We start from the raw sequence: 24,830 nt of genomic DNA, 5'->3' as shown, positions 1-24,830 counted from the left end.
TTTTAAATAAATCCAAAATTAGGTGAAATAAAAAACTTAAAAATTTGATTAAAATAAAATAAAATAAAGTTGTTTGACTGTTTTCAAAACCCTGATAGTGAGAGAAAGCTTTTACTATTATTTGTGCGTTCAATTCACTCTCTCTCAAGAACGCTTCATATAAACTGAAAACCGAATCATCTTCTCTCTCTCCTCTGCTAAGTAATCGAAAGAATGGGGCTTGAAAGGTCAGTACCTTCATTGTTTGTAGGGTTTCTTTTGATCAATCTGTGTCCATCAACAATGGCTCGGTTCGTGGTGGAGAAGAATAGCTTGACAGTGACATCACCAGACAGCGTCAAGGGAAATTACGACAGTGCCATCGGAAACTTCGGTATTCCCAAGTACGGTGGCACCATGGCTGGTACAGTGATCTTCCCCAAGGAGAACCACAAAGGTTGTCGCAGTTTTGAAGATTTTGGGATCTCCTTTAAGTCAAAGACTGGTGCTTTGCCCACTTTCGTTTTGGTCGATCGTGGAGGTAGTAACCTTTTTTTGTTAATTTGTGTAATTCGCTTGTTTTTTGCTGTTTGTCTTGATCTGGGAGTCTAATTTGATACTTTTTCAGGTCCTTTTTTTTTTGTTCTCTCCAATTTGAAGTTAATTGATTGATTTGTAGTGGTACCCTTATTTTAATTTTGGTTAATTTGGCTGCTTTGTGCTGGTTTTAATGATGTTGGAGAATTGAATTGATTGGTTGTGATGATACCCTTGTGTATTCTTTAGTTGATTTTGTTTTGTTTTTTGTTGTTGTTGTTGTTGTTGTTTGGGGTTTAATTTGATTTTTGGTTAATTCGTGGAGGTACCCTTTTCATTAATTTGACTAATTCGCTTGTTTTTCTGTTTGTCTTGATCTGGGTATCTAATTTGAATTTGATACTTTTTGAGGTCCCCTTTTGTTGATTTTTATTGATCATAGCTGTTCTTTGCTTTTTATATTGATGTTTGATGTTAATTGATTGATTTGTAGTGGTACCCTTTTTTTAATTTTGGTTAATTTGGCTGTTTTGTGCTGGTTGAAATGATGTTGGAGAATTTACTTGCTTGGTTGTGAAGGTACCCTTATGTCTTCTTTGGTTGGTTTTGCTCTTGTTTTTTTGTGTTTGGGGTTTAATTTGATTTTTTGGTTAATTCGTGGATACCCATTTCATTAATCTGTGTAATTCACTTGTTTTTGCTGTTTCTCTTGCTCTGGGAGACTAATTTGGTACTTCTTGAGGTACCCTTTTGTCGATTTTTATGGATCATAGGTGTTCTTTGCTCTTTCTTTTGATGTTTGAAGTTAATTGATTGATTGTGGTGGTACTTTTTTATAATTTTGGTCAATTTAGCTGCTTTGTGCTGATTTTAATGACATTGGAGGGTTGAATTGCTTGGTTGTGTAGGTATCCTTATGTCTTCTTTGGTACCCTTTTCATTAATTTGAGTAATTTGATTGTTTTTTCTGGTTCTTTAGCTTTGGGAGACTTATTTGTACTTTTTGAGGTACCCTTTTCGTGATTGTGGTGGTACCCTTTTTCTAATTTTGGTTAATTTTGCTACCTTGTGCTGATTTTAATGGTGGTGGAGTGGTAAATTGTTTGGTTGTGAATAGGGCTGCAAACGAACCGAGCCGCGCCGAGCCGAGCCTTGCTGAGCTCGAGCTCGGCTCGTTTACTTATCGAGCTCGTTTACTTATCGAGCTCGTTTATTAAGCTCGAGCTCGGCTCGATAAGGAGCTCGGCTTGGCTCGGCTCGTTAATTTTAATGAAACTCGAGCTCGGCTTGGCTTGGCTTGATAATTTTTTTAATATTATTTATATTATTTAAATATAAATATTCAAATAAAAAATATTATTTATATTATTTAATATATAAATAATATATTTATTATATAATTTAAATAAAGATAAACGAGCCAAGCTAAACGAGCCGAGCTTATGCGAGTTCGAGTTCGAGCTCGAGCTCGAGCTCGGCTCGTTTACTAAACGAGCCTAATATTCGAGCTCGAGCTCGGCCGAGCCCTTAACGAGCCGAGCCGAGCCGAGCCAAGCTTGTTCATGAACAGCTCGGTTCATTTGCAGCCCTAGTTGTGAAGGTACCCTTATGTCTTCTTTGGTTGATTTAGTTTATCTCATTCTTGTTTTCTATGTTTGGGGTATTTGGAGCACAATGCCAAACATCAACATTCGCCTTCGTATATTTTTTAGATAAGACAACAATAGATGGGCCCTCAACTACGAATCTTTTAGCATTTCACTTGTAGAATACTTCAAATATCCCTTCATTTTACAATATGTTACTCCCTTTTTAATATTCAAATCTTCGAGTCGATACTTCACCATCCATGGCACCTGTTTTTCGTTAATGGAACAATAACCATTCCCATAATACACTAATTCGCACTGACAATCCACAGGGAAAACAAAATAAGATTGCAAACTGTCATTACCATCTAACCTCCGATCATATACATTTACTCTGACCAACCCACTAGCATTGGGTGCACAAAGGGGGAATATTTTATCAACCTGGTTGGACTAACAGTTGGAACTTCTTAATTTTAATTATTTTGTGATTGTTTTTGTCTGGTAAAATACACAGCATTGCTTTATGGGACATGAGAGTATGATGGACCTGGATGTGTTGGTTTATGGGACATGTCTGAACCTTTTTGTATTTCAATGAATAGTGCATAAACCTAGATTTGTTTTTCTTCATCTGGTTGTATATTAATTTGATCGAGTGGGCTAGTAATGAATTTTGTGCTTAAATTTTTTTTTTCTTTTTCAGATTGCTTTTTTGCTTTGAAGGTCTGGAATGCCCAAAGTGCTGGTGCTTCTGCAGTGCTTGTAGCTGATGATCTTGATGAAGCGTTGATAACCATGGACACGCCTGCGGAGGATATTGCATCTGCAAAATATATCGAAAACATCACAATACCATCTGCACTGATTGAGAAAAGTTTTGCTGAAAAATTAAAGAAAGAACTCAGTGGTGGGGAAATGGTAAATGTGAATCTTGATTGGAGAGAAGCTGTTCCGCACCCAGATGATCGGGTAGAGTATGAGTTGTGGACCAACAGCAACGATGAGTGTGGGTTTAAATGTGATATGTTGATAGAATTTGTGAAAGATTTTAAGGGTCCAGCTCAGATTCTTGAGAAAGGTGGCTATACTCAATTCAGACCTCATTATATAACTTGGTACTGTCCTCAGGCATTCACAGTAAGCAAACAGTGCCAGTCCCAATGTATCAATCATGGAAGATATTGTGCTCCTGATCCTGAACAGGATTTTAGCAGAGGTTATGAAGGGAAAAATGTGGTTCTTGAAAACTTAAGGCAGCTTTGTTTGTTTAGAGTGGCAAATGAGACTAAAAAGCCCTGGGTCTGGTGGGACTACGTGACTGATTTTCAAATTAGATGTCCCATGAAGGAGAACAAATACAACAAGGAATGTGCTGAGGATGTGATAAGATCTCTAGGTGAATAACTTATCATTGCATCCTCTGACTTTTAATTATTCCAGTGAGCTTGGATGAATTGTATTATAATTTTCATGCTTACAGGACTTGATCTTAAAAAGATCGAGAAGTGCATGGGAGACCCACATGCCGATTCTGACAATCCCGTTTTGAAAGAGGAGCAAGATGCTCAAGTATGAATTTCTTCTTTATGTAGTAGTGTTGTTGAACATGTGTAGTGCCTTTGCAACTTCTCTTTATAAACAATCCTTAAATTTTTTTTTTACAATTTCAGTCATATAACTGTTTAACAAGTATAATTTGTTGTAGGTTGGAAAAGGATCACGAGGTGATGTAACAATATTGCCTACCCTTGTTGTCAATAATCGACAATACAGAGGTCTGTCCGTGTGCTTGTGTCCCTTTGATTAGAAAGGTAGTCTTCTTTCTTCTTCTTTTTGTTACCAATTATATTATTTCAGGGAAGTTGGAGAAAAGTGCTGTTTTGAAGGCCATTTGTGCGGGTTTTGAGGAAACTACTGAGCCGGCTGTTTGTTTGAGTGCTGGTAAATTCCTAATTTCTTTTTTGAGCCAAATATTGATATTATACTGTCATGAATGATTTGTTTTTCACTCACAAGATGAGTTTTTAAAGGGATATTTTCTTTATTGCAGATGTGGAGACAAATGAGTGCTTGGATAATAATGGTGGCTGCTGGCAAGATAAAGCAGCTAACATAACTGCATGCAAGGTACCTTTTCATGACTTACAACTGTTTAGATTTTACATTTGTCTAGGTGTTCGTAGTTACTTACTGTTACATTTATATACTCAGGATACATTTCGTGGGAGAGTTTGTGAATGCCCCCTGGTAGATGGTGTGCAGTTCAAGGGAGATGGTTACAGTAACTGTCAAGGTAAACGATAGGTTTGATCTCTTTGTTTGTTTGAAAACCAACCAATCTGTTCAAGTGCTAAGAATAGTGTTGGAACTAGTGGATCTGGCAAATGTTAATGAATGCTTATGTATGGACACAACATTATCGTGTAAACATATGGAAAAATGTCTGTTAGCTTTTTGATATGACCACATTTAGATAAGTTAAATGGGGCCTAGCTAATTACAAATATAGAATGGACTAATTGGTGTTTTATCCTAAGGCTGTGGTTGCCTGAATGTTTTAGCTTAGGATCCAAAGAGATGGAATCGACATTTGTGAATTCTTGTAAAATACCTAAAGCTTGAAATTTCTATTTTGTCTATATTAGTAAGACTTGAAATTTCTATTTTGTCTATATTAGTAAGGCTTGAAAGTTCTAAAACACTCTCATAGAATCCCATCAATATTGTTGGAAAATAGAATGACAGCAAAAGCAACATAAACATGGATAATGGATATATATGTACACTAAGAAGCATGGACACTTCTAAGACGGTGACATGTCCATGCGGACATGTGTCGGATACTCTCGGACATGTGTCCGATACTCATTTTTCCTTGTCTATAATTAAAAATAAAAATCTTAATTTCGGACACACTCATTTTGTGACATCCCTGTCACTTCATGTCTATTACTAAAAAATAAACATGAAATCAAGATGTTCAATTGCTCTAATAAGTTGAAGTGGGTTAAGGTCTTTCTGAGTTTGGGTCTTTCTGACATTTATTGGATATTTGCTAATGTATGATGTCAAAGTTTGAGAATTTGACATAAGTAGTATCTTATACCCCCTTAAAAATGTATAATTCTTAAGAATAATCCTATGGAAGTTTCACATAAAATTAAATAAAAAATAAAAAGGATACGTAAATGTATTAGCATATGGCTTAGGAGGATAAGGGAAGTGTCGTAATTATACATGTACACTATATTTTGTCTTATTTTTAACTACTATAGTCAAATAGTCTAAAATTTCGTGCAAGAGAATTAGGTACAAGATTTGCTTAGTATAAAGTGATTATTTATTTTTTATATATTATGCACATATATAATTATATAATATAATATCAAGATAAATTTATTTGTGGCGTGTCCATGTCTGACTTTGTTGGAATTTTTTGTGTTGGCATGTCCCTGACAACACACAACCGTCCCTCAATTTCTTAGAGTAGCCACAACTTTTAAGGGTCCATTAATCAAAATAATTTCAGGGGGGACTGAAGTTAAAGTGGAAGTTGGAACCTCATCTTAGGGTTGAATTCGCATTCCAACTTCTAAGTTCTGCACAGTGTAAACTGCTGGTGATATCTGATTCTTAGAGTAGTCGCAGCTCTTGAGGGTTTAAAAATTGAAATCATTCCCGAGCAACTGAAGTTTAACCTAGAGTTGTAACTATGTTACCTGGAACGTGGATCGTTCCAGTATGGGCAATGGGAATTGGAACGTGGTACGCCACATGCTCTAAAATGTGATACGATAGGGGTAGACTTGTATATATAATATACTTGGGAATTTAAGGTACTTTTAGAGGAATTTTCTTTTAACTATTAAGCATCTAATAAAATTTAGTCTTTCCTTTTCATGTAGCAAAACATTTCTATGAGTATTATGATCCATTTTTTATGTTTTGTCTTGTCAAAACTTAACTTACTTTAGATTTTAATTCATTATATTTGATTTTTTCCTCCCAAGGAAACATTTAAGGAAATTTATTGGAAAAACTTTTGGGATCATTTTAGATTGCTAAATTTACCATTTTGGAAAGGAAGTTACCATATTTTGGATCGTGCGTACCAATACGTAATTCGCTAGAGTATTAGTGTTTTCTGTTAACATACCCATAAATAATCTTTTGATTCAAACGAACCAAAACTTCTGTAAAGTTGCATCATTATTTGTCCCTTATTACTTATTTGGTCATTTTTCTGTATTGGTGATTATGCTAGCATTCTGTTCTCTTGCTTCTTCATGGCATTCCAGTTTTGTTGGAACAGCGATATTTCTCCTTTGGGTTTGAAAACTGTAATCTTGCTTTTATAAGTAACAGGATATATAGAGGGGAGACTTTCCTGAGAACTTTATATTACATTGTTGGTTCCATTTCTAATGGCTTCAGCATTTGAGGCATTTCTGTTCTAACATGGTTAATGGTTTTGGTTTTGAGAGGTTTTTGGTTCAAGTCTTGTCGTATGTGTTTCCTCCCTATTTGTGTCCCCATTCCTTATATGTTTGTGCATTGTATTCCGTTAAATTTGTTTGTTAACTGTCCTTCCACATGCAAGAGGTGGTTGCATGTGAGGGGCCATACATAGTGGAAAATGATTTGAAGATTCTGTCTAAAACATCTGAATTTCCGTTTTATTTATGGAAACCTTTACCATCTGATTTACAATTTTAGTCTCATAGTGGAAATGATATGGAATAAAATGCTTGAGGTTTCCAAATTAAGTATTTGAGAATCATCCGACGTCATTCACTGGTCTCTGCAGCACTTGTGGCTTATCTTCTGGTGTATCTTGTGCTGCTTAAAAAGGACCCATAAATTGAACATTGAGCTGTGTTCTTGATTTCCTGAGAAGCCGTATGTTTTTTTGGATTTAAGGTCTGAATGTAAGTTTTGATAGTGTTCGGAAATCACATGCAGACATATTTCATACTTAATAGTATTGAAAATGTCAGTATTCTATGTTTATTATCAAATTTTATAAGTGTTTTGGTGTTAAAAGTTTAAGCATGTAATAATTATATAATAACCGTTTGTCATTTTCATTTACAGCAAGTGGGGTAGGGCATTGCAAGATCAATAACGGAGGTTGTTGGCATGAAACCCGAGATGGACGCACCTACTCTGCTTGCTTGGTTGGTGATCGTTTCATAGTTTCATTTTGTGTTAATTATGTCTGCCGCATATAGATTGAGATGCTGATTCTAAGCTTTGTGTTCAACAGGATATTGGGGACAGCAAATGCGCGTGCCCTCCAGGGTTCAAAGGTGATGGTGTCAAAAGTTGTGAAGGTGAGAGAGCTTGCATGATCAGCTTGGCATGCTGTTGGGCCATCTATGAAAATTATGTTCTTGCTCAAATTAGAGCTTCAATTCGAGCCTATAATGATATTCTTGCACATCTGTTCTTGCTGCACAGACATTGATGAATGCAAAGAGAAGAAAGCATGCCAGTGCCCCGAATGCACCTGCAAGGACACCTGGGGTAGCTACGAATGCACTTGCAGTGGAGACCTCCTGTATATGAGGGACCATGATACTTGCATAAGTGAGTTTCTCAACTCGAGTTTTGTAGCTTTATTCATGTGTTTGGACTTGCACACGTGTTGCTTGTTTTGACGTTCTCCAAATGGGGTCATCTGCAGGTAAAAGGGCAACCGAAGTGAGATCTTCATGGGCAGCTGTTTGGGTCATTTTGATAGGTTTGTCTATGGCTGCTGGCGGAGCATATATGGTGTACAAATATAGATTGAGGGTAAGTTTGGTGCAATGGATTACTGCAGACCAATATTGCCGTCGTAGTAAGTGTTTGAACTTCAAAACTTCAGTGGAAGGGCTGGATTGGATTTTGCCCTTAGTAGCTTCTAGCAAAGGGGTGACCATTGGTTCAATAGTTAAGACTTGACCTAATAACCTTGAGGTTTTGAGTTCAAGTCTTGGAGTCACCACTTTGTGCATTATGTCAAAGTTTAGGTGTATACTCCATCTTTCTCCTCCCAAACACACATTAATGTGTATCAATTGGGTGTTGTTTTTTTTTAGCTTCTAGCAAAACCTTAGGTCCCCTAGTTGGTATTCGGCCTCTCATGCTAAGTCCTCTAGTTGTGTAGGGGTCAAAACAATAAAACAAAATAGGGAAAATTGCATTGACCACCCCTGAGTTTAAGAAAAAATACGATAAGCCCCACAAGTTTAGCATAATTGCACCAAGAACCTCCCTTTTAGTAAGGTTAATATGTCCCAAAATAGTGCAGATGGTGTGTAGATGTAGGGAAAAGCAAGGGCAAAATATACATTTCAGTGTCAAAGAAACGATGACAACATTTTTTAATCCATACGACTAATGAATTGTTGATGAAAAAGGGGTGGTTAAATGTTACGTGAATTAAAACTTTACGGGAGCTCAATGTAATTATGCTGAACTTGTGGGGCTTTTATTTTGCCAAATTTTAAGGGATGTAAGTTCAATTTACCAACAAAATACGATGAAGTGAAATATTTATCAGAAAAAAAAAAGAAGGATGGAAGTGAAATAAAGTACTAGGGCATGTTTGGATACAATGTTAAAATGAGTAGTTCTTTTGGCCTAAGAAATAGCTTTGAAGAATGTATCATCCTATCTTCATGAAACCTAAGTACTTAAAATTTCTGATCTCATCTCAACCAATTGCTAATCTAAATGTAGCTTATGTAATCATCACAAGTAGGGCTGCAAACGAACCAAGCCAAGCTGAGCTAAGCTGAGCTGAGTCGAGCCGAGCTTTGCTGAGCTCGAGCTCGGCTTCATAAGGAACTGGGTTCGAGCTGGGCTTGGCTCATTAATATTAATGAAACTCGAGCCCGGCCCGGCTCGGCTCGGCTCGATAATTTTTTTAAAAATATTATTTATATTATTTAATATATAAATAATGTATTTATATTATTATTTATATATATTTATATATATTATTTAATACATAAATAATATATTTATTATATAATTTAAATAAATATAAACGAGCCGAGCTTATGTGAGCTCGAGCTCGGCTCGTTTACTAAACGAGCCTAATATTCGAGCCTGAGCTCGGCTCGTTTACTAAACGAGCCGAGCCGAGCTTGTTCATGAACAACTCGGATCATTTGCAGCCTTATTCTCAAGCAAGCAAACCTGTATTTCTGTAAGGAAATTTACATGTTGTTAGGCTATAATGTCATCTACAAAGAAGTTTGTGGAAGCATTTATTTTACATCAATTGTCTAGGACTTTGATTAATGGAATTAACTAGTTGATTGATTGACTCAAAATGACTTTGATTAATGAACTTGTAGCTCTGTAATTTCTGAGAATTTTGAACTGGGATTTTTATTTTCTGTCTGTTTTTGCAGTCATACATGGATACAGAGATCAGGGCTATAATGTCACAGTACATGCCTTTGGACAGCCAAGGAGAGGTTCCAAATCATGTCAGTCAGGATCGAGCATAGAAAGAACACATTATCATTATTTTCCCAAGAATTTGGGGCCGATGCTAGAAGTCCTACGCCATCACATTGATCCAAAGTTTGTGGGTAGATCTAAAATGTCTCTGTAAAATATGTGCAAGATCTGAACTTGTACCAATGTTTATTTGGAATGTTACATGTTGAATTGAAATAGGATCTGGATTTGGAGGAGATCAAGTAGGACCAGGCTATAGTGAAAAAATCTTCTTTCTTTTTTATTATTTTTATTTTAAAATTGAAACTCCATAAATTGTCTACTGTTACGATTGCTTATTTGTTGATGTAAGTACAATTAACATTTTTATTTGCACATTGGACAAAATTTGTATGTATATATACTTAAACAACTTTCAGTTGTCCATGGTGCTGTGGTGTTGGACGATTCTATTGTACTGTTTGTAGTTTTGGGTTGATCAAGAGTTTGGATTTAACTAACAATTTGTTGACCAAATGGTGTGCATGAATGTGGGACTTCTATGAAGTATCACTCATGGAAATACAGACTTTTAAAGGTGTATACCTAATTTAATGGAGCTGACATTACACTGTATTTATTTATTTGTATCTCCTTGCTCTAAACCACAACACGATGAGTCTCTTTGACTATGATTTTGTAGTAGAGATGTGGTGTTTGAGACAAGATGACATTGACATGGGAGATTGGACAAAAGATCTCAAAATCAAAAGTTGTGCTTCTTGATAGAAAGCGGTGGAGGGTGCGGAATCTAAATTTATTTCATGAAGTAAGAAATTGCGAGTATGAAACTAATGCAAGTTGACTTCGTACTCAAATAGGATTTTTCACGAGTCACTTAGCGGTTTACTTTAACCTTGCTCATCTGACTTTCACTGTTCTGTCCTTTTTTCAACTCTTTTACTGTACTTTTTCTTATCCATAGTCTAGGTTGATGATTCCAAAAAGATACAAGGAAAATTGAAGTAGGAAGAGTTCATGATCTGAAAAAGACGAGGAAAATTAAAGGACATGAGTTGAGATGGTGAAAAATAACACACAATTTGGTTGAAGATGCCACTTTTGACTCTAATTAGAGAGAATGGATCATGTTATCCCTAAGCAATTGGAATTTAAACTTTTGAGTCAGGTAAAATTGAGTCGAGTCCTAGAGAAATGGATGCGATTTATCAGATTGATTAATATTTCTAGACTATTTTGTGTGAATAGTGGCAAAGGTTAAATTTGTATTCAAAGTTTTAAAAGGCTTTCCTGAGGCTCGTTTCGATGCTTGCCTCGCCTTGAGGCTAAGGTAAAACGCATCAAGACTTTGATTTTTAAGCATTACTCCCCAAAAGCTTGCGCATCATAGTTTGAGACATGCGCCTTAGGTGCGCTTTGTACGCTTTTTGCGTATAAACATGTGAGGAGTATGCACATGCAGAGGTTGCCTTGGGCTTTTGTTAAACTTAGTCTATTGGATTGTTTAAATATAGAAAAATAAAAAGAATCCGTTTTTGCAACTATATTTTACAAGAAAAATTAAGTAAATGATCAATCAAGAAAAAACACAGATAATGGTCAAGTGAGAAGCTCAATCACTGAAATTAAGAATATCAATTTCACTTTCAGTTAAGGAAAACTTCCTTCTATGCAGTAAAATGTTCAACGCATTCAAGCGAAAAATATTTACACTTTCATATTTAATTTTGTTTTTATTTTTTTACTATTTTAAAATATTTAATTTATTCACTAAATATTAAAATTTAAAATTTGAAATTTGAAATGCTTATGCCTCAACGCCCTGAGGCTTACGTCTCGCCTCATGAGGGGTAAAACGCCTCGAGGTACGCATTCGCCTTTGAAAACTTTGTCCGTATTTAATCTGTTTCTCTCAAACCCTCATTAAATTGAGCGCATACATATATATATATATATATATATATTTAAACCTGTAGGAGAGGGTTCGAGAAAAGAGTTAGAAAATTCGAAGATCTTCAAAGATCCTTGAAGAACAACTTCGAATTCTCTAGAATATGATGAGAGGCTTAGATTCTTCAATAATCTCAACTTAGGAACACAACAACAAAGGAGATGATGGAGATAAGAGATTGGGTGAAGAAGAAGGCAAAATGGCTAGAGAATAGAATAATGGCAAGGCTCTCCCATTGATCTCCCACTTTCACTCTCAAGGTTGATAATGGAGAAGGGAAATTAGTTCTTTCCCAAGAGTTAAAAATCTCCAAAATCCATCCCCTGTAAAGCTATGGGTGGGTGCTATTTATAGGCACCTCATGATGTAGGATAGAGCCCATGTGCAAGGCACATGGGGGATATTCTCTCTAACCACCTTGTCCGAGGAGGTGACTTCTCCGAGGATGAGAAAACCCCGAAGAGGAGATCACTCCCTCGGCGAACCCTTCTTCTTAGCCACACCTAACCAATGATCCCCAATCATCCCAAAGGGTCAGGGGTAGTCCCAGAGGACGTCCTGCCGCAAAATATTGCCGAGTCTCATGGACCCCCCGGGGTCGTGCCACCTCGACCCGGGTATAGGCTAGTTTAACCGAAGAGTGAATTTATCTCCACTCACCGTCCTCGGGATCGGGTCCTTTGTTCGAACTCCATTACGTCCATGGTTCTGGTGCGTAGATCCCGGAAAGCTCCGAGCCCGCAAGTGTTCTGGGACTCATTAACGGAGCGACTTCTAGATTGCGTCTGAATCCGTTCGAAGCCAAGTATTTCGGACCTCTAGGTTCGTGGATCCGAACCCTTTCGAATCCGAGTGCCTCGGATCTCTAGGCTTGCCTAATACCCTTTCGAGTTCCGGGCCTGAGTAAGTCTCTAGGTTCGTGGATCCGAACCCTTTCGAGGCTTAGAGCCATTTAGCCCATTTGATGGTGATAAATCTGGTCCCACCAGTCTTGGACTTGCGACAAATTTGGGCCCACTAATCTTGGGCTATTGGGCCTAAATAATTTAGTGGGCTGAAATTAGCCCCTCTTACATTTGCCCCTTGCGTGTATGAGAAATTTTAAATTTCTCATACATGCATACTGTCATTTCTTCGACCCTATTTCGCATCACGTTCCCCAAAAAAAAAAAAAAAAACGTTTTGTCACGACAGAGCCTATGGATAAAGTTGATGACGCACTTCAATTTACAGAAAAAATTGACAAGCGAAAATTTTATTTTTTTGTACTTTTTTTTTTTTTTTTTTTTTTTTTTACCTCACACGTGCCACACGTGCCTTTGTTGTTTGGCACACACGGATAATGCTCTTTTTTTTTTTGTTTTTTTTTTTATTTAAGGAAAGTGCCAAAACCCTAAGCCTCACCAACTTTTGCACAGCCGCCACACCCACTTCTCACTCACCTCTCTCTCTCTAGAGGCCCAGACTTCATCTTCTTTAATGAGGGTCTGCTGCTACAATACCAGAGGCCATTGCCGTGCCCTCCTTCAACAAACAGCCGAAGACCCGCACCTTCTTGCACACTGTCGGCGGCCAAAGCTTCGGCTACCACTAGCGTTGCGGCAGCTCTCCGTTCTTACTGAAGTGGCCACCACCCTACGGACCGTCGGCTTCTGCACGAACCCGCCGTGGTGCTGTCCCGTGCGTGATCATTTCAACTCACGCAGCTCGTCTGTCTCACGCGCAGTTCTTACACCGCCGTTGCACCTGTCAACCGTAACCGACTAGCGATGACCACGCCGCCCCCTCAACGTGGCGTGGGTCTGTCCGTGGCCTTTCTCGCATACTGCCGCTGGTTCTCTTCCTCTCTTTTTATTCGTTTTAAAGCTTTGAATGTGCTGGTTGCTGGTGCTTGCTTTAATGTCCAGAATTTGGGCAGATTATCTTTCATTATGAATGTATAACTGAAAAAGAATGCAGACAAGCATAGCAACAGAAATACCCGGGAACAGAATGATATCACAAGCCCGACCATACTCGAAGTAAATGCGACTGTCATGAACATGACGTTGTAGAAAGAATTGGGCAGTCGGTCAGGACACAATATTATATCTCGAACGCTGAAATATTCAGTAGATTCAGAATCTGAGTGGCTCAAATTGAAAATACTTGTATACGTAGAAGCTGCAACTAAGGTCGAGGCTGTCATCAACACATTAGAATTTGAGATGCACTTCCTTTTTATGTTTCTTTCTTCATTTTGTTTATTGTTATTCGGAGTATTCAGCAGATTTAAGGAGTTGAATTCCCTCCCATTCTCAGTGTTGTTCACTGGTTGCAGAGCTTCATCTTCCCGTGGAATCTGGGTCAGTGTTTCACTTTCAAGTTTAATTGAACAGAGCTCCGTTAGGCTGAGGGAACCTGCACTGTTGGCAACAAGTTCATTTTCAAGATGATCATGACAAGCGATAGGATCGTCCTCGATCGTAGGCTTCACTTGTAAACCAGAGCTCTCGAATACCAATTTCATATTCGTTTGACACTTTTTTTTTTTTGTGTGAATATTGGAATAATCAATGTTGAATCCTTGCTAATTTTATTGAAGAAATCTGGCTTTGTTGTCTTGAATCCATGCTATTGAATCTTGAACCTGTGCCGATAATTTTGACAATAATTTTGACATACATACAGGTTTGATGTTGAATAATTAATTATTGTCTTGTCGATCTTGTAGATGCTCGGAAGATAAATAGTGGATGCCCGATGCTTTGCCTTCGTCTTCGGCTGTTCAACGCGAACCACACGTCGCCCACTCAACGCGATGTGTGGTTTTGCCTAACACCATCCAGCTCGTTAGTCTCACAGCCCGGCGCTATTTTTCGGAGTTTGAATCTCGGTTTTTGCATACTCACTGGTTCCAGTTCCGATCACTGTTGACTTCGACGGTTCCAACGCACACCACACACGTTCGCCCTCTCAACGCAACGTGTGTGGTCCTGCCAAGCCTAGCCTAGTCTTGTTGATTACAGTCTGTAAAGCCTCTCTGATTTCAGCTTAAATTTCCAGTATCGGCTTCAGACTTCACCTCTCTAACTGCCCAAATTTGTAAGTATGAAATTCGGCCCCCTCTTCCGAATGTAAATATATTTAAATATATATAAATATATTTTTGTGGCAATGTAGAGGGCTCAAGCAATCTGATGAAAATAAAAATAAAGTAAATAAATAAAAAACTGAATCTGAATATGGACTCAATTTTTGTGGCAATCCCAATGATATTTTTTTTTTTTTAGCTCAAACACCGTGATTTTGGCCATATGGAAACATGCACTAGCACTTGAAACCTCATTGAGGTGCTTGGCTTGCACATAATTTGTTGAACTTTATCACCGAGGAAAGGCCGAATATAACTTGTTGACTAATATTTGAGCTTCATTTTTGACATGGAGAGAGAAAACCCTGGACTTATGAATATGGACTTTGGAAAGGACATTCTTGTAATTTGCATAATGATCCATTGAATCTTGCTACTGATAAGCAATGTAATATACTTCGGATCTCGGGCCTGAAATTTACTATTGAACTTCACTCTGTCCAAATTTTGAGCCCCATATAAATTGGACCTTTAATATGGAACATAGTGACTTTGAGAAATTGTCCCAATTGAACTTCATCACAAAACGACCTATGATATTGCACCTCTTATTGATGATAAAAAACCGAAAATCTGTATGTTGTTGATACACATATTGGTACTGTAATTTGTTGAGCTTGAAGAATACCCGAGAAAAAGAATTGTTGATGACTTCCGGGGTTGAACCTCGTTGAATAATAAAGATGATATATTGTGGTTTGTTTAACTTGTGGATGCTTGGGAAATACATAGCTGATGCCAAAATTTTTGTGTGACCGTTGTAGTTTTACGTTGGCTCGAGAGGAACCAGCCCGGAGAGACAAAAACTTGATAGTTGCATTTTCATGAACTTGCTCAGAGTAATAAAATTGTTGTAGCTTAAATAGATAATTATTATTTGTTGATGTTGCCCCATTCTGATAATGCCTGAATCATGATCTGAAATTGATATTGTTTGTCTCATTTGTTGGCTTTACTATTTCAGACAAATAAATTCTTGATTGAAATCCACGTCCTCGGGGCCCTTGGAACCCACACTAATGAGAGTAAGGGCTGTTCCTCGGAAGTCCGAACAAAAGCAAGACTGTCCCTCGGGCGTCCGAAGGTAGCACACACCCTACTTTGGCAAGAAAGATTCCTCTGGAAGATAACCGAGTCTACCAAGCTTCTACCAACAGAAGTAAAGACTGTCTCTCAGAAGTCCGAGCAGAAACAAGGCTGTCCCTCGGAAGTCCGAGCAGAAACAAGGCTGTCCCTCGGGAGTCCGAGTGGATGCGCACTTCTACTTCGGCAGCTAATGGAAGCAAAGGCTATCCCTCGGGAGTTCGAGCAGGAGACAAGGCTCTCCCTCAGAAGTCTAAGCAGAAACAAGGCTATCCCTCGGAAGTCCGAGTGGATGCGCACTTCTATTTCGGTAGCTAATGGAAGCAAAGGCTATCCCTCGGGAGTTCGAGTAAGAGTCCACTCTACTTTGAAAAGAAAGATCCTCAGAGCTCGTATTGATGAAATCAAGAGCTGTTCTTCAGACCCGCACTAATGAGAGCAAGAGTTGTCCCTCGGAAGGCTCTCCTTCAGAAGTCCGAGCAGAGATAAGTCTATCTCTCGGAAGTCCGAGTGGAAGTATACTTCTATTATGTCAAGAAAACTCCCTTCAGGTTGGTAACTGAGTCTACTATTTCTCTTTCTTCTTTGCGGGGCAACAAAAATTGAAAACTGTTTCAAGCAACATAACACCATGAAGATATACAATGTAGAGAAAATAACTTCTAATGGAGATACATAATATGGAGGAAATAAATTTCTTCATGACATAAGAAAGATAGAACTTCTTGGACACTGTAGTAAATGCAAACTGTAAATGTCATAGATAGACTTCTTCTACGGAATGTTGAAATTTGCCCCTAGAGTTGCAAGATCATTTGGAAAGCTTTCACCAGCTGCTCGGGTTGTGGCCATCATGCACCATCATAAATAGTACACCATCTTGCCTCCTTCTCGAACTTTCATCACCTTCCGAGGAATAGGCGGACTTTCTGGTCTAGACATTGCCCGCTTACTTGACTCTGCCATCAGCTCCTTGTCATCTTTGATATCCTCCCAACGAGGAATTTTGACCCCTCGAGGCTTAGAGGTGGTGGGAACTTCTTCGACAGCCAGTTCGGTGAAGTAGATGGCATCAGAATAATGAGCTTCATGGATCTCGAAAGGCCTTTCTGTAGCCTGAATTGTCACCGTCTTCTTTCCCCATTTTGCCTTAACACACTGATGATAACTCGATGGTACAGCCCCATATCTATGCATCCAGGTCCTCCCTAGAATGATGTGATAATTTGTCTTAGAATCGATAATATGGAACTTGGTGGCCGAGCGAATCTCTCCAACGGCTAAATCAACTGTTACGCATCCGATAGTAACTCTCCTTTCTCCACCGAAGCCAGTGATGACTATCGGCTGCTTCACAATGCGTTCTTCAGAGATTCCGGCCTTTTCTAGAGTAGCGCGAGTCATAATGTTGATAGAGGCTCCACTATCTAGAAAGGCCCTTTTGAACTCAACCCCGTTAATAAAAGCAGTCACATAAAGCGGGCGATTGTGAGAAAAAGGATACTTCCGATCAACCTCGGAGAAAGTAATGGCACTAGACTGCTCTTTTGCCTTCCTCGGGATAGATCCCTCAGTCGACATGCATCCCTCATGGTGTGCCTCGGCTATATTAATGATAGACTTGGTGATTTCTGTTCTTGCCTCCTTGGAAAGTCCAAGCTGGTCAAAGAACTGCTTGAACTTTACACAGTCTTGCAAGGTTTTGGCATAGTGATCCGGATCTTTTTCCACTCTTGGAGGCTCGTAGTTAACCATCTCCTCGGTCTCTTCAAAATAAGATGCCACATAAACATGGTGTCCTCCTCTTCCGTAGTACTCTTCTCCTCCTTCTGGATCAAAGGGATCTTCGCCATGAGTCATAAATGTTCTGCCCTCTGGATCGAGAGCACTTCTATAGTAAACTTGCTCACCCTCTGGCTCGAGGATGTCGTCCAAATAACAATCATCGTCATCGAGGTTGGCGATAGCCTCAATCATCGGGCCTTCATAAGCTATCATAGCAACATTCTTGCCCTTGTCTCGGTGTTGAGGATATGGTTGTTCTCGGATGTCTTGAGTCCCTTGCTTTTTGAACCTCAATTCGTCTGCCTCGACTTTATCTCTGAAGATTTTTCTGAGAGTCCAACACTTCTCTGTCGGATGTTTCAATGTACGATGGTAGACACAGAATTCAGGGCTCTCACGGTCTTTCTTTGATGGCATTTCTTCAACATAAGGCAATTTTAGCTCTCCGTCAGCCACCCATTCCTTAACTAGAGCTTTCACTTCCTCGATTCCACATGGATAAGAAACATTCCCCTTTTCACCATTATATTGCTTTCTCTTCTGGCCTCTATGACCTCCTCCTTGTGAATTTCGGGTATCTGGGGCAGAGGCAGCAGCAACAATAGGTCCACGAGACGATTTGAAACTAGTCTTGTAACTGGCCTTAAATCCGGACTCCTGATCATGAGGAATGCTAATGTTCCGAGCTGCTTCTATTAATGCTGAGAAGGTGGGTAGCTTGTGATTAACTAGAAACATTTTGTATCTGCTCAATGCCCCTTCTAGACAGATTTGAACCAGATAACTCTCCTCGACTGCTTCATGACAATCTACGGCCTTGTCCTGAAACCTTTTGACGTAGTCAAGGATGTCTTCACTTTCTCGTTGCTTCTCTTTACACAATGTAAGTGTGGTCACCCTCTCCGCCACTTGAAAGAACTTGGAGTGGAATTTGTTAACCATTTCCTCCCAACTTCGGACAGAGTTTGGGGCCAAATTAACATACCAACTATATGCTCGGTCGGTGAGGGACTTAGAGAATTCTCTCAGTCGGAGGACGTGGTTTGAACCATGAATACCTAGAGTCTCGATGAATCGCACAACATGTTCTCGGGCATTTCTTTGTTTGCCGTCGAACTTGATGAACTTCGGCACTGTATACCCCTCAGGGTATGGATAGCTCAGCATCTCAATGGGGTAAGGCGGCTTGACGTCTGGATCAGGCAAAGAGGGTAAGGTCCTCTTGCCCCGTTCAAGATCGAACATGGCCTGCACATCGGCGAGAGTGAGAAACTGTTGAGGGAGAGAGTTTGATGGTGGTATTCCCGGGACTTGGCTTATGTACCCGAAGACTGAGCTAGGGGCGTCTTGGCCATTCTGGTGCTGCGAATTCATCATTGGTGAGGACATTTGACGATACTGGCCATCAGCGCCTATAGACATGCCAGTTGGTGATGGGATATTGAATTGAGGCCCGTAAAGTCCACCGTACGGCGCCGCTATACCGGGTTGTGCTTGCAGATTTGTTGTCGGCACCAAAGGAGGCCCGCTTGGTGCTTGGGTAACATTTACTGGTGGCGTGACAAGATTATGTACGGGCAGAGCTCCCTTTTGCGCCATCACGCTCCTTACGTTTTCCTGGACACCAACAGTCGCCGGAGCACCATTCATTACACTAGAAACTCCCCTAGTCACCATCGGATCTTGGCTTGGCACGCCATGGAGCCCGGGTATGGGCAAACTGCCGCCGCCTACTGTGGTTTGAGCATGTGTTACTGTGGCCGTGTTGCCATGAGCCATAGGCTGATTGGGGCTTACTTCTCCTTGGATTTGATTTTGCGCTCCGGCGGGAATAACTCCACCAACAGTTTGATTTCCGTTTGGCGCCGGTGCAAAGTTAGAACTCATCACCATCATGGTGTGAGTGAGATTCTGAAGAGTGGTAAGAATCTCTTGTTGAGTATTTTGAAGTCCTTGAATGGCTTCAAGCAAAAGTGGTTGATCTGGAGCCGTGGTCCTGTCATCACCACCATTAGAGGATCCTTGTTGGTGAACTTCATCTTCTCCCGCCATTCTTGTTGGAGTTGTGTGGATTCCAGATCTCGTTGAGACCATTAACCAATCCGCCTCCCCAGCAGAGTCGCCAAAAATGTAGGAGAGGGTTCGAGAAAAGAGTTAGAAAATTCGAAGATCTTCAAAGATCCTTGAAGAACAACTTCGAATTCTCTAGAATATGATGAGAGGCTTAGATTCTTCAATAATCTCAACTTAGGAACACAACAACAAAGGAGATGATGGAGATAAGAGATTGGGTGAAGAAGAAGGCAAAATGGCTAGAGAATAGAATAATGGCAAGGCTCTCCCATTGATCTCCCACTTTCACTCTCAAGGTTGATAATGGAGAAGGGAAATTAGTTCTTTCCCAAGAGTTAAAAATCTCCAAAATCCATCCCCTGTAAAGCTATGGGTGGGTGCTATTTATAGGCACCTCATGATGTAGGATAGAGCCCATGTGCAAGGCACATGGGGGATATTCTCTCTAACCACCTTGTCCGAGGAGGTGACTTCTCCGAGGATGAGAAAACCCCGAAGAGGAGATCACTCCCTCGGCGAACCCTTCTTCTTAGCCACACCTAACCAATGATCCCCAATCATCCCAAAGGGTCAGGGGTAGTCCCAGAGGACGTCCTGCCGCAAAATATTGCCGAGTCTCATGGACCCCCCGGGGTCGTGCCACCTCGACCCGGGTATAGGCTAGTTTAACCGAAGAGTGAATTTATCTCCACTCACCGTCCTCGGGATCGGGTCCTTTGTTCGAACTCCATTACGTCCATGGTTCTGGTGCGTAGATCCCGGAAAGCTCCGAGCCCGCAAGTGTTCTGGGACTCATTAACGGAGCGACTTCTAGATTGCGTCTGAATCCGTTCGAAGCCAAGTATTTCGGACCTCTAGGTTCGTGGATCCGAACCCTTTCGAATCCGAGTGCCTCGGATCTCTAGGCTTGCCTAATACCCTTTCGAGTTCCGGGCCTGAGTAAGTCTCTAGGTTCGTGGATCCGAACCCTTTCGAGGCTTAGAGCCATTTAGCCCATTTGATGGTGATAAATCTGGTCCCACCAGTCTTGGACTTGCGACAAATTTGGGCCCACTAATCTTGGGCTATTGGGCCTAAATAATTTAGTGGGCTGAAATTAGCCCCTCTTACAAAACCTAGTATAGGACCCTATAGCTAATATGCTCTAAAGATGAGATTTTAGAATTGTCAAATTGTAAAACAACATCGTGTTCATAGTTCAAACAAAGAATACATAATAAAATGTCATCAATATGGTTAAAATATTTTTATGAAATGTCTTGAATATGCATGGTTATAAAGAAATTAATCAACACGAATAACAAATTAACGTGAAATTAACCATTCCACGGAAGGATTGTATTGTTACAATGCCATTGGTTCAAATCAGTGTTTGTACAAGAGTTATATTGTGCTCAACCCATGTTATTGGAGTTTAATCAATTATTAATGACAATTAGTCCTCGTGGATAATATAGAAATAATTACTTATTAAACAAAATAAAGCCATAACAAAGATGGCAATTAATGACTTTCATATATTATCTCAGCAGCAACACCAGATAGAACTTGGTCTCCAAAGACCATATCATCTTGGGCTTGGGATCTTCAGATCAAGCCCAATGTCCATTCCATTGTAAGCAATAGGAGCATACATCCATAGATCATCGGAGCTTAAAAGCTGCACCAATGAGGAAATAGCATTCACAAACAAATTAACATATTTCAATAACGGTGACTTAGTACACGAGTTTCTCACTAAGATTGTGTTTGGATATTAGATTTGACGAGCGACTTATAGAGAAAAAGGAAAAGGAAAGCAAGGGTAAATCCCCAAACAAGGAAAAGGAAAGCAATGAGAAAAAGGAAAAGGAAAGCAAGGAAAGCAAGATTAAGGTTTAGAGTAAATCTCATTGTAAAAAGGAGTAAATCCATTTATTCACAAATCTAAAATTCAGACACAACCTAAAGCAAGGTTTGGGGAGGACAACATATCCGTAGCCTTATCTCTTTTTAGAGAGGCTATTTCGGTGACTCAAATAGAGGATAAAATTATCTCTTTTCTAAACAGAGTGTTTTTGTTACGTCTCACATCAATGGAGGTGCTTTTTGGTTTGAAGCCCAAAGGGACAAAACCCATGAGATCGACTGTTGGCTTAGGTCATAATGGACAATACTTTCAAGTAAGGAGTAGACCACACGTCTAACATTAATATCAGAGTCTAGATCATGCTTGCGCCTAAGAGTTTTCATGACTTGAACCCCACACTAACTGCAAGCCTTTAGGGCCCACCCTTCTCTTAAATTAAAGGAATTGAATCTCATTGTTTATTGCATGATGAGCAATCCTAGTCAATGGTGCAACATTACATTTCCTTTTTAAATTGCATTTGTTTAACCCCACTCATGTTCATTGTTGACATCTCCATCATCCCCCTCCCCCCCCCCCCCAAAAAAAAAATAAAAAATAAAAAATAAATAAATAAATAAATGGAAGCACTTGATTTCCAAAACCATGTTGCTCATTTTCCTCCCCCTCAATGGCAGAATGGTAGACAGTCTCACTGAAATTTACTTGGATCTTGAAATGCATATAAAGTGTGATTCACTCTTTTTTTCTTACTTTGATTTGGAGTTGCAAAAACTTCACATACTGGACAGCTTCTTCAAGCATTGTGCTAATATCAACCTGTCATAACCCCAACAATTGGTTTTGATGAGGACCTCTTTTTCAACTTGATAAACCAAAGAAATCAATTATACAAATTATCAGTGACTGCCTACCTTTGTTCCATTGGGGACAAGGTTCTGTAAGATTTTCAACCTCTCATTTATTCTCTCTCTTCTTTTCTGCAAGAAGGAAAAAGGATCGATTAATCAACTATGCTTAAACAATAATGCTACGTACTTAGAAAAAACACAAAGAAAAATATCCAGAATTTAAACCACGTGTTCAAATTCTATACACCTTCCTTAATATTTTTTCTACGTACATAGCATTTCTGATACACAAATGTTTGCTGAAGATAAGTTAATAGGCCTATTTGGTACAACTTTTCTTAAGCTGAAAGTTGATTATCAGAAAGCAAGAGCTAAAAGTACCCTCCCCTAACTTTTGGATGATCAACTTTCTATTTTTTATTTTTTTAAAATTATTTTTGTCTTATAAACTGTATGTAAAAGCTGCACCAAACAATCTAATATAGATTCTCAAAATAAATAAATTATAAACAACTCCAATAAGCTGCCCCAAACACTGCAAACAGGGCTTATATGTGGGCAGAGGGAGGTAGTTACCCTGGCATAGAGGCTCTGGGGATCAGTGGCAGACCCTCTACTGGCTCTTGACTTGCCATTCAAGTTGAGAGTTGCAGCAGCCCCTTTGGAGCTTGAACTTGTAGTCATTCCTCCATTCTGCTGCTCCTGAGAGCCATTGGAGTACTGAGCATCCTCTGAGCTGCAGCTACTTGAAGCCTGATTGTTTATCCCCCCACCATTGTTGTTGTTGTCTTCATTGTTGTTGTTACCCGACACAACCTTCTGGTTCTTCCTTGACTTCACATTTCTCTTTCTCTGTACCTACATTATCAAATTCCAATCAGAAACTGAAGAAAACTTGTTATCAAGAAAGAACAAATTTTTGTTTCTTTTCCATTGAAACAACCGAAATGTTCCTTTTCCTTAAGAAATTGAAAGGAAACATTAGTGGAATTAATACCGAAATTCCAATGTTTCCACCAAAACGTACTAATCCACACTGAAATACTACAAAACATACTGAGACAAGTTGTTTCAATAATGCCTATTAACAATGCTATTTTCTGTTTGTCCATTTTTTTGTTAAAAGGAAAACTTAAGAAATTTTAAATTTATTAGAAAATTTGAGAGATTAGATAGGAAAAGATAAAAGAAGTATAATTAAGTCACGTATTTTCTTTCTTTGGTACCACAAGTATATATGTATTTATATTTTTTCATCCCCACCACTACTACTTGATTTTTACATTTTTTAGAAGCATTTTTTTTAACAATGTAAAATCTCTTCTCTAATTAACCCTCTAACCTTTCTGTTTTCAATTATTTAATTATTGAGTTTTTGTTTCCAAATATTTTCAATATTTTTCCTCATTTCTCGTAAACATTTCTGAAACATTTTTGTTATCTAAGCTAACCAAAACAACATGCCGAAATGAAATTTAATCCCAAGTCATCAAGGTCAACTATACTCACATCTCCTGAAACCCGCGATCTTTTCTTGGAAGAATTCTCTGGCTGCAGGCTATCACTTTTCTCCTCTGAAGATGTTTCCGGTACTGCTGCCATCTCGGGTTCCCTTATGATCTCATCATCCCCTTCCATCAAATTATCAGTATAGACCTCAACAGGCGAACCGGTGTTTCTATCCTCCCCAGTATAAAAGTCAATCGACATAGAACTATCGTTCATTGCCCAAAACTGATGAGAATGATCACTCAGCTCCTGGTACTGGTAGTTATAACTACTCTCTTGTGAGAAAGAGTGCACATTAGGATTAATGCTATTATCTGATGAAGAATACATTACAGAGAAGTTCATGGCCGATTCAGTGGGGACTCCAAAGCTTGAAATCCCTGGTAGCTCATTGGGAAGCGAACAGTTTCCGAGCAACTGTGCCATGAAGTCCTCTTCTTCGCTACAGTGCATTCCTGTGTTAAAACCATTCCATTCTATTTCTGGCATGGCTTCCATATTTTCCTCAAAATATTTTTTTGATTAGCACGGTGGATGGACTAAACTGAGCGTACTTTTTTTCTTTTTTGGAAGCTCGAATTGCTCGATGCTTGGGAAAAATGGGATAAAATTGATGTATTTATATCCAACAGCTATGCAGAATGTCAGACTGGATTTAAATCATTTGTTTAAAAGGGTTCAATTCTTTAATTCTCAATAATTAATTAATTTTAAAAAAATTCAAGTCTCAATTCTCTTAACCAAAGTACAACTCATAGATGCATTAAAATAATGCAACCTTTCAGGGGTTTAAGCGCCTTTAATTAACAAGATGATAATGATTAGAGTCTCAAAAATCAATCATTGAAACGTGGCTAATCTTAAACTGTGGTAGCTAATTAGTGTATATATCTGAATTAAGGGTGCAGGCTTTGTTTGGCAAGAAAGAAAGTGAGTTTTCTTGAGGAAGAGAATCAAATCTGTCAACCATAGACGTGGGGAGTCTTTGAGATGGGAAATGATGTGAAGATAAAAATTGTTGGAAAATGAC

General features: G+C 39.1%; 2 protein-coding genes and 1 long non-coding RNA gene across 3 annotated transcripts; 2 read left to right on the top strand and 1 right to left on the bottom strand.

The window, feature by feature from the left end:
* The first annotated feature begins 55 nt into the window (after positions 1 to 55).
* Positions 56 to 9,990, top strand: LOC114322695 (vacuolar-sorting receptor 3). The gene is made up of 12 exons (XM_028270057.2): positions 56 to 520; positions 2,812 to 3,504; positions 3,589 to 3,677; positions 3,814 to 3,883; positions 3,966 to 4,049; positions 4,159 to 4,235; positions 4,320 to 4,401; positions 7,203 to 7,285; positions 7,375 to 7,441; positions 7,569 to 7,697; positions 7,795 to 7,904; positions 9,515 to 9,990. The coding sequence occupies exons 1-12, from the start codon at positions 214 to 216 to the stop codon at positions 9,611 to 9,613; spliced, it is 1,890 nt and encodes a 629-aa protein (XP_028125858.2). The 5' UTR covers positions 56 to 213; the 3' UTR covers positions 9,614 to 9,990.
* A 5,424-nt stretch (positions 9,991 to 15,414) lies between these two features.
* LOC145819967 (uncharacterized) lies at positions 15,415 to 16,335 on the top strand. The gene is made up of 2 exons (XR_014360800.1): positions 15,415 to 15,489; positions 15,615 to 16,335. It is a non-coding gene; the product is annotated as an uncharacterized LOC145819967 (long non-coding RNA).
* A 4,643-nt stretch (positions 16,336 to 20,978) lies between these two features.
* On the bottom strand, positions 20,979 to 24,392 carry LOC114322706 (uncharacterized). Its single transcript, XM_028270077.2, has 5 exons — positions 23,801 to 24,392; positions 22,868 to 23,149; positions 22,355 to 22,420; positions 22,194 to 22,259; positions 20,979 to 21,251 (listed from the first exon to the last, which is right to left on the bottom strand). The coding sequence occupies exons 1-5, from the start codon at positions 24,296 to 24,298 to the stop codon at positions 21,159 to 21,161; spliced, it is 1,005 nt and encodes a 334-aa protein (XP_028125878.2). The 5' UTR covers positions 24,299 to 24,392; the 3' UTR covers positions 20,979 to 21,158.
* Positions 24,393 to 24,830: the final 438 nt, after the last annotated feature.

Source organism: Camellia sinensis, chromosome 2 (assembly GCF_055761805.1).
Source record: "Camellia sinensis isolate YWXY chromosome 2, ASM5576180v1, whole genome shotgun sequence".
NCBI classification, from domain to species: Eukaryota; Viridiplantae; Streptophyta; class Magnoliopsida; order Ericales; family Theaceae; genus Camellia; species Camellia sinensis.
This window is presented reverse-complemented; position numbering and strand designations above follow the sequence as displayed.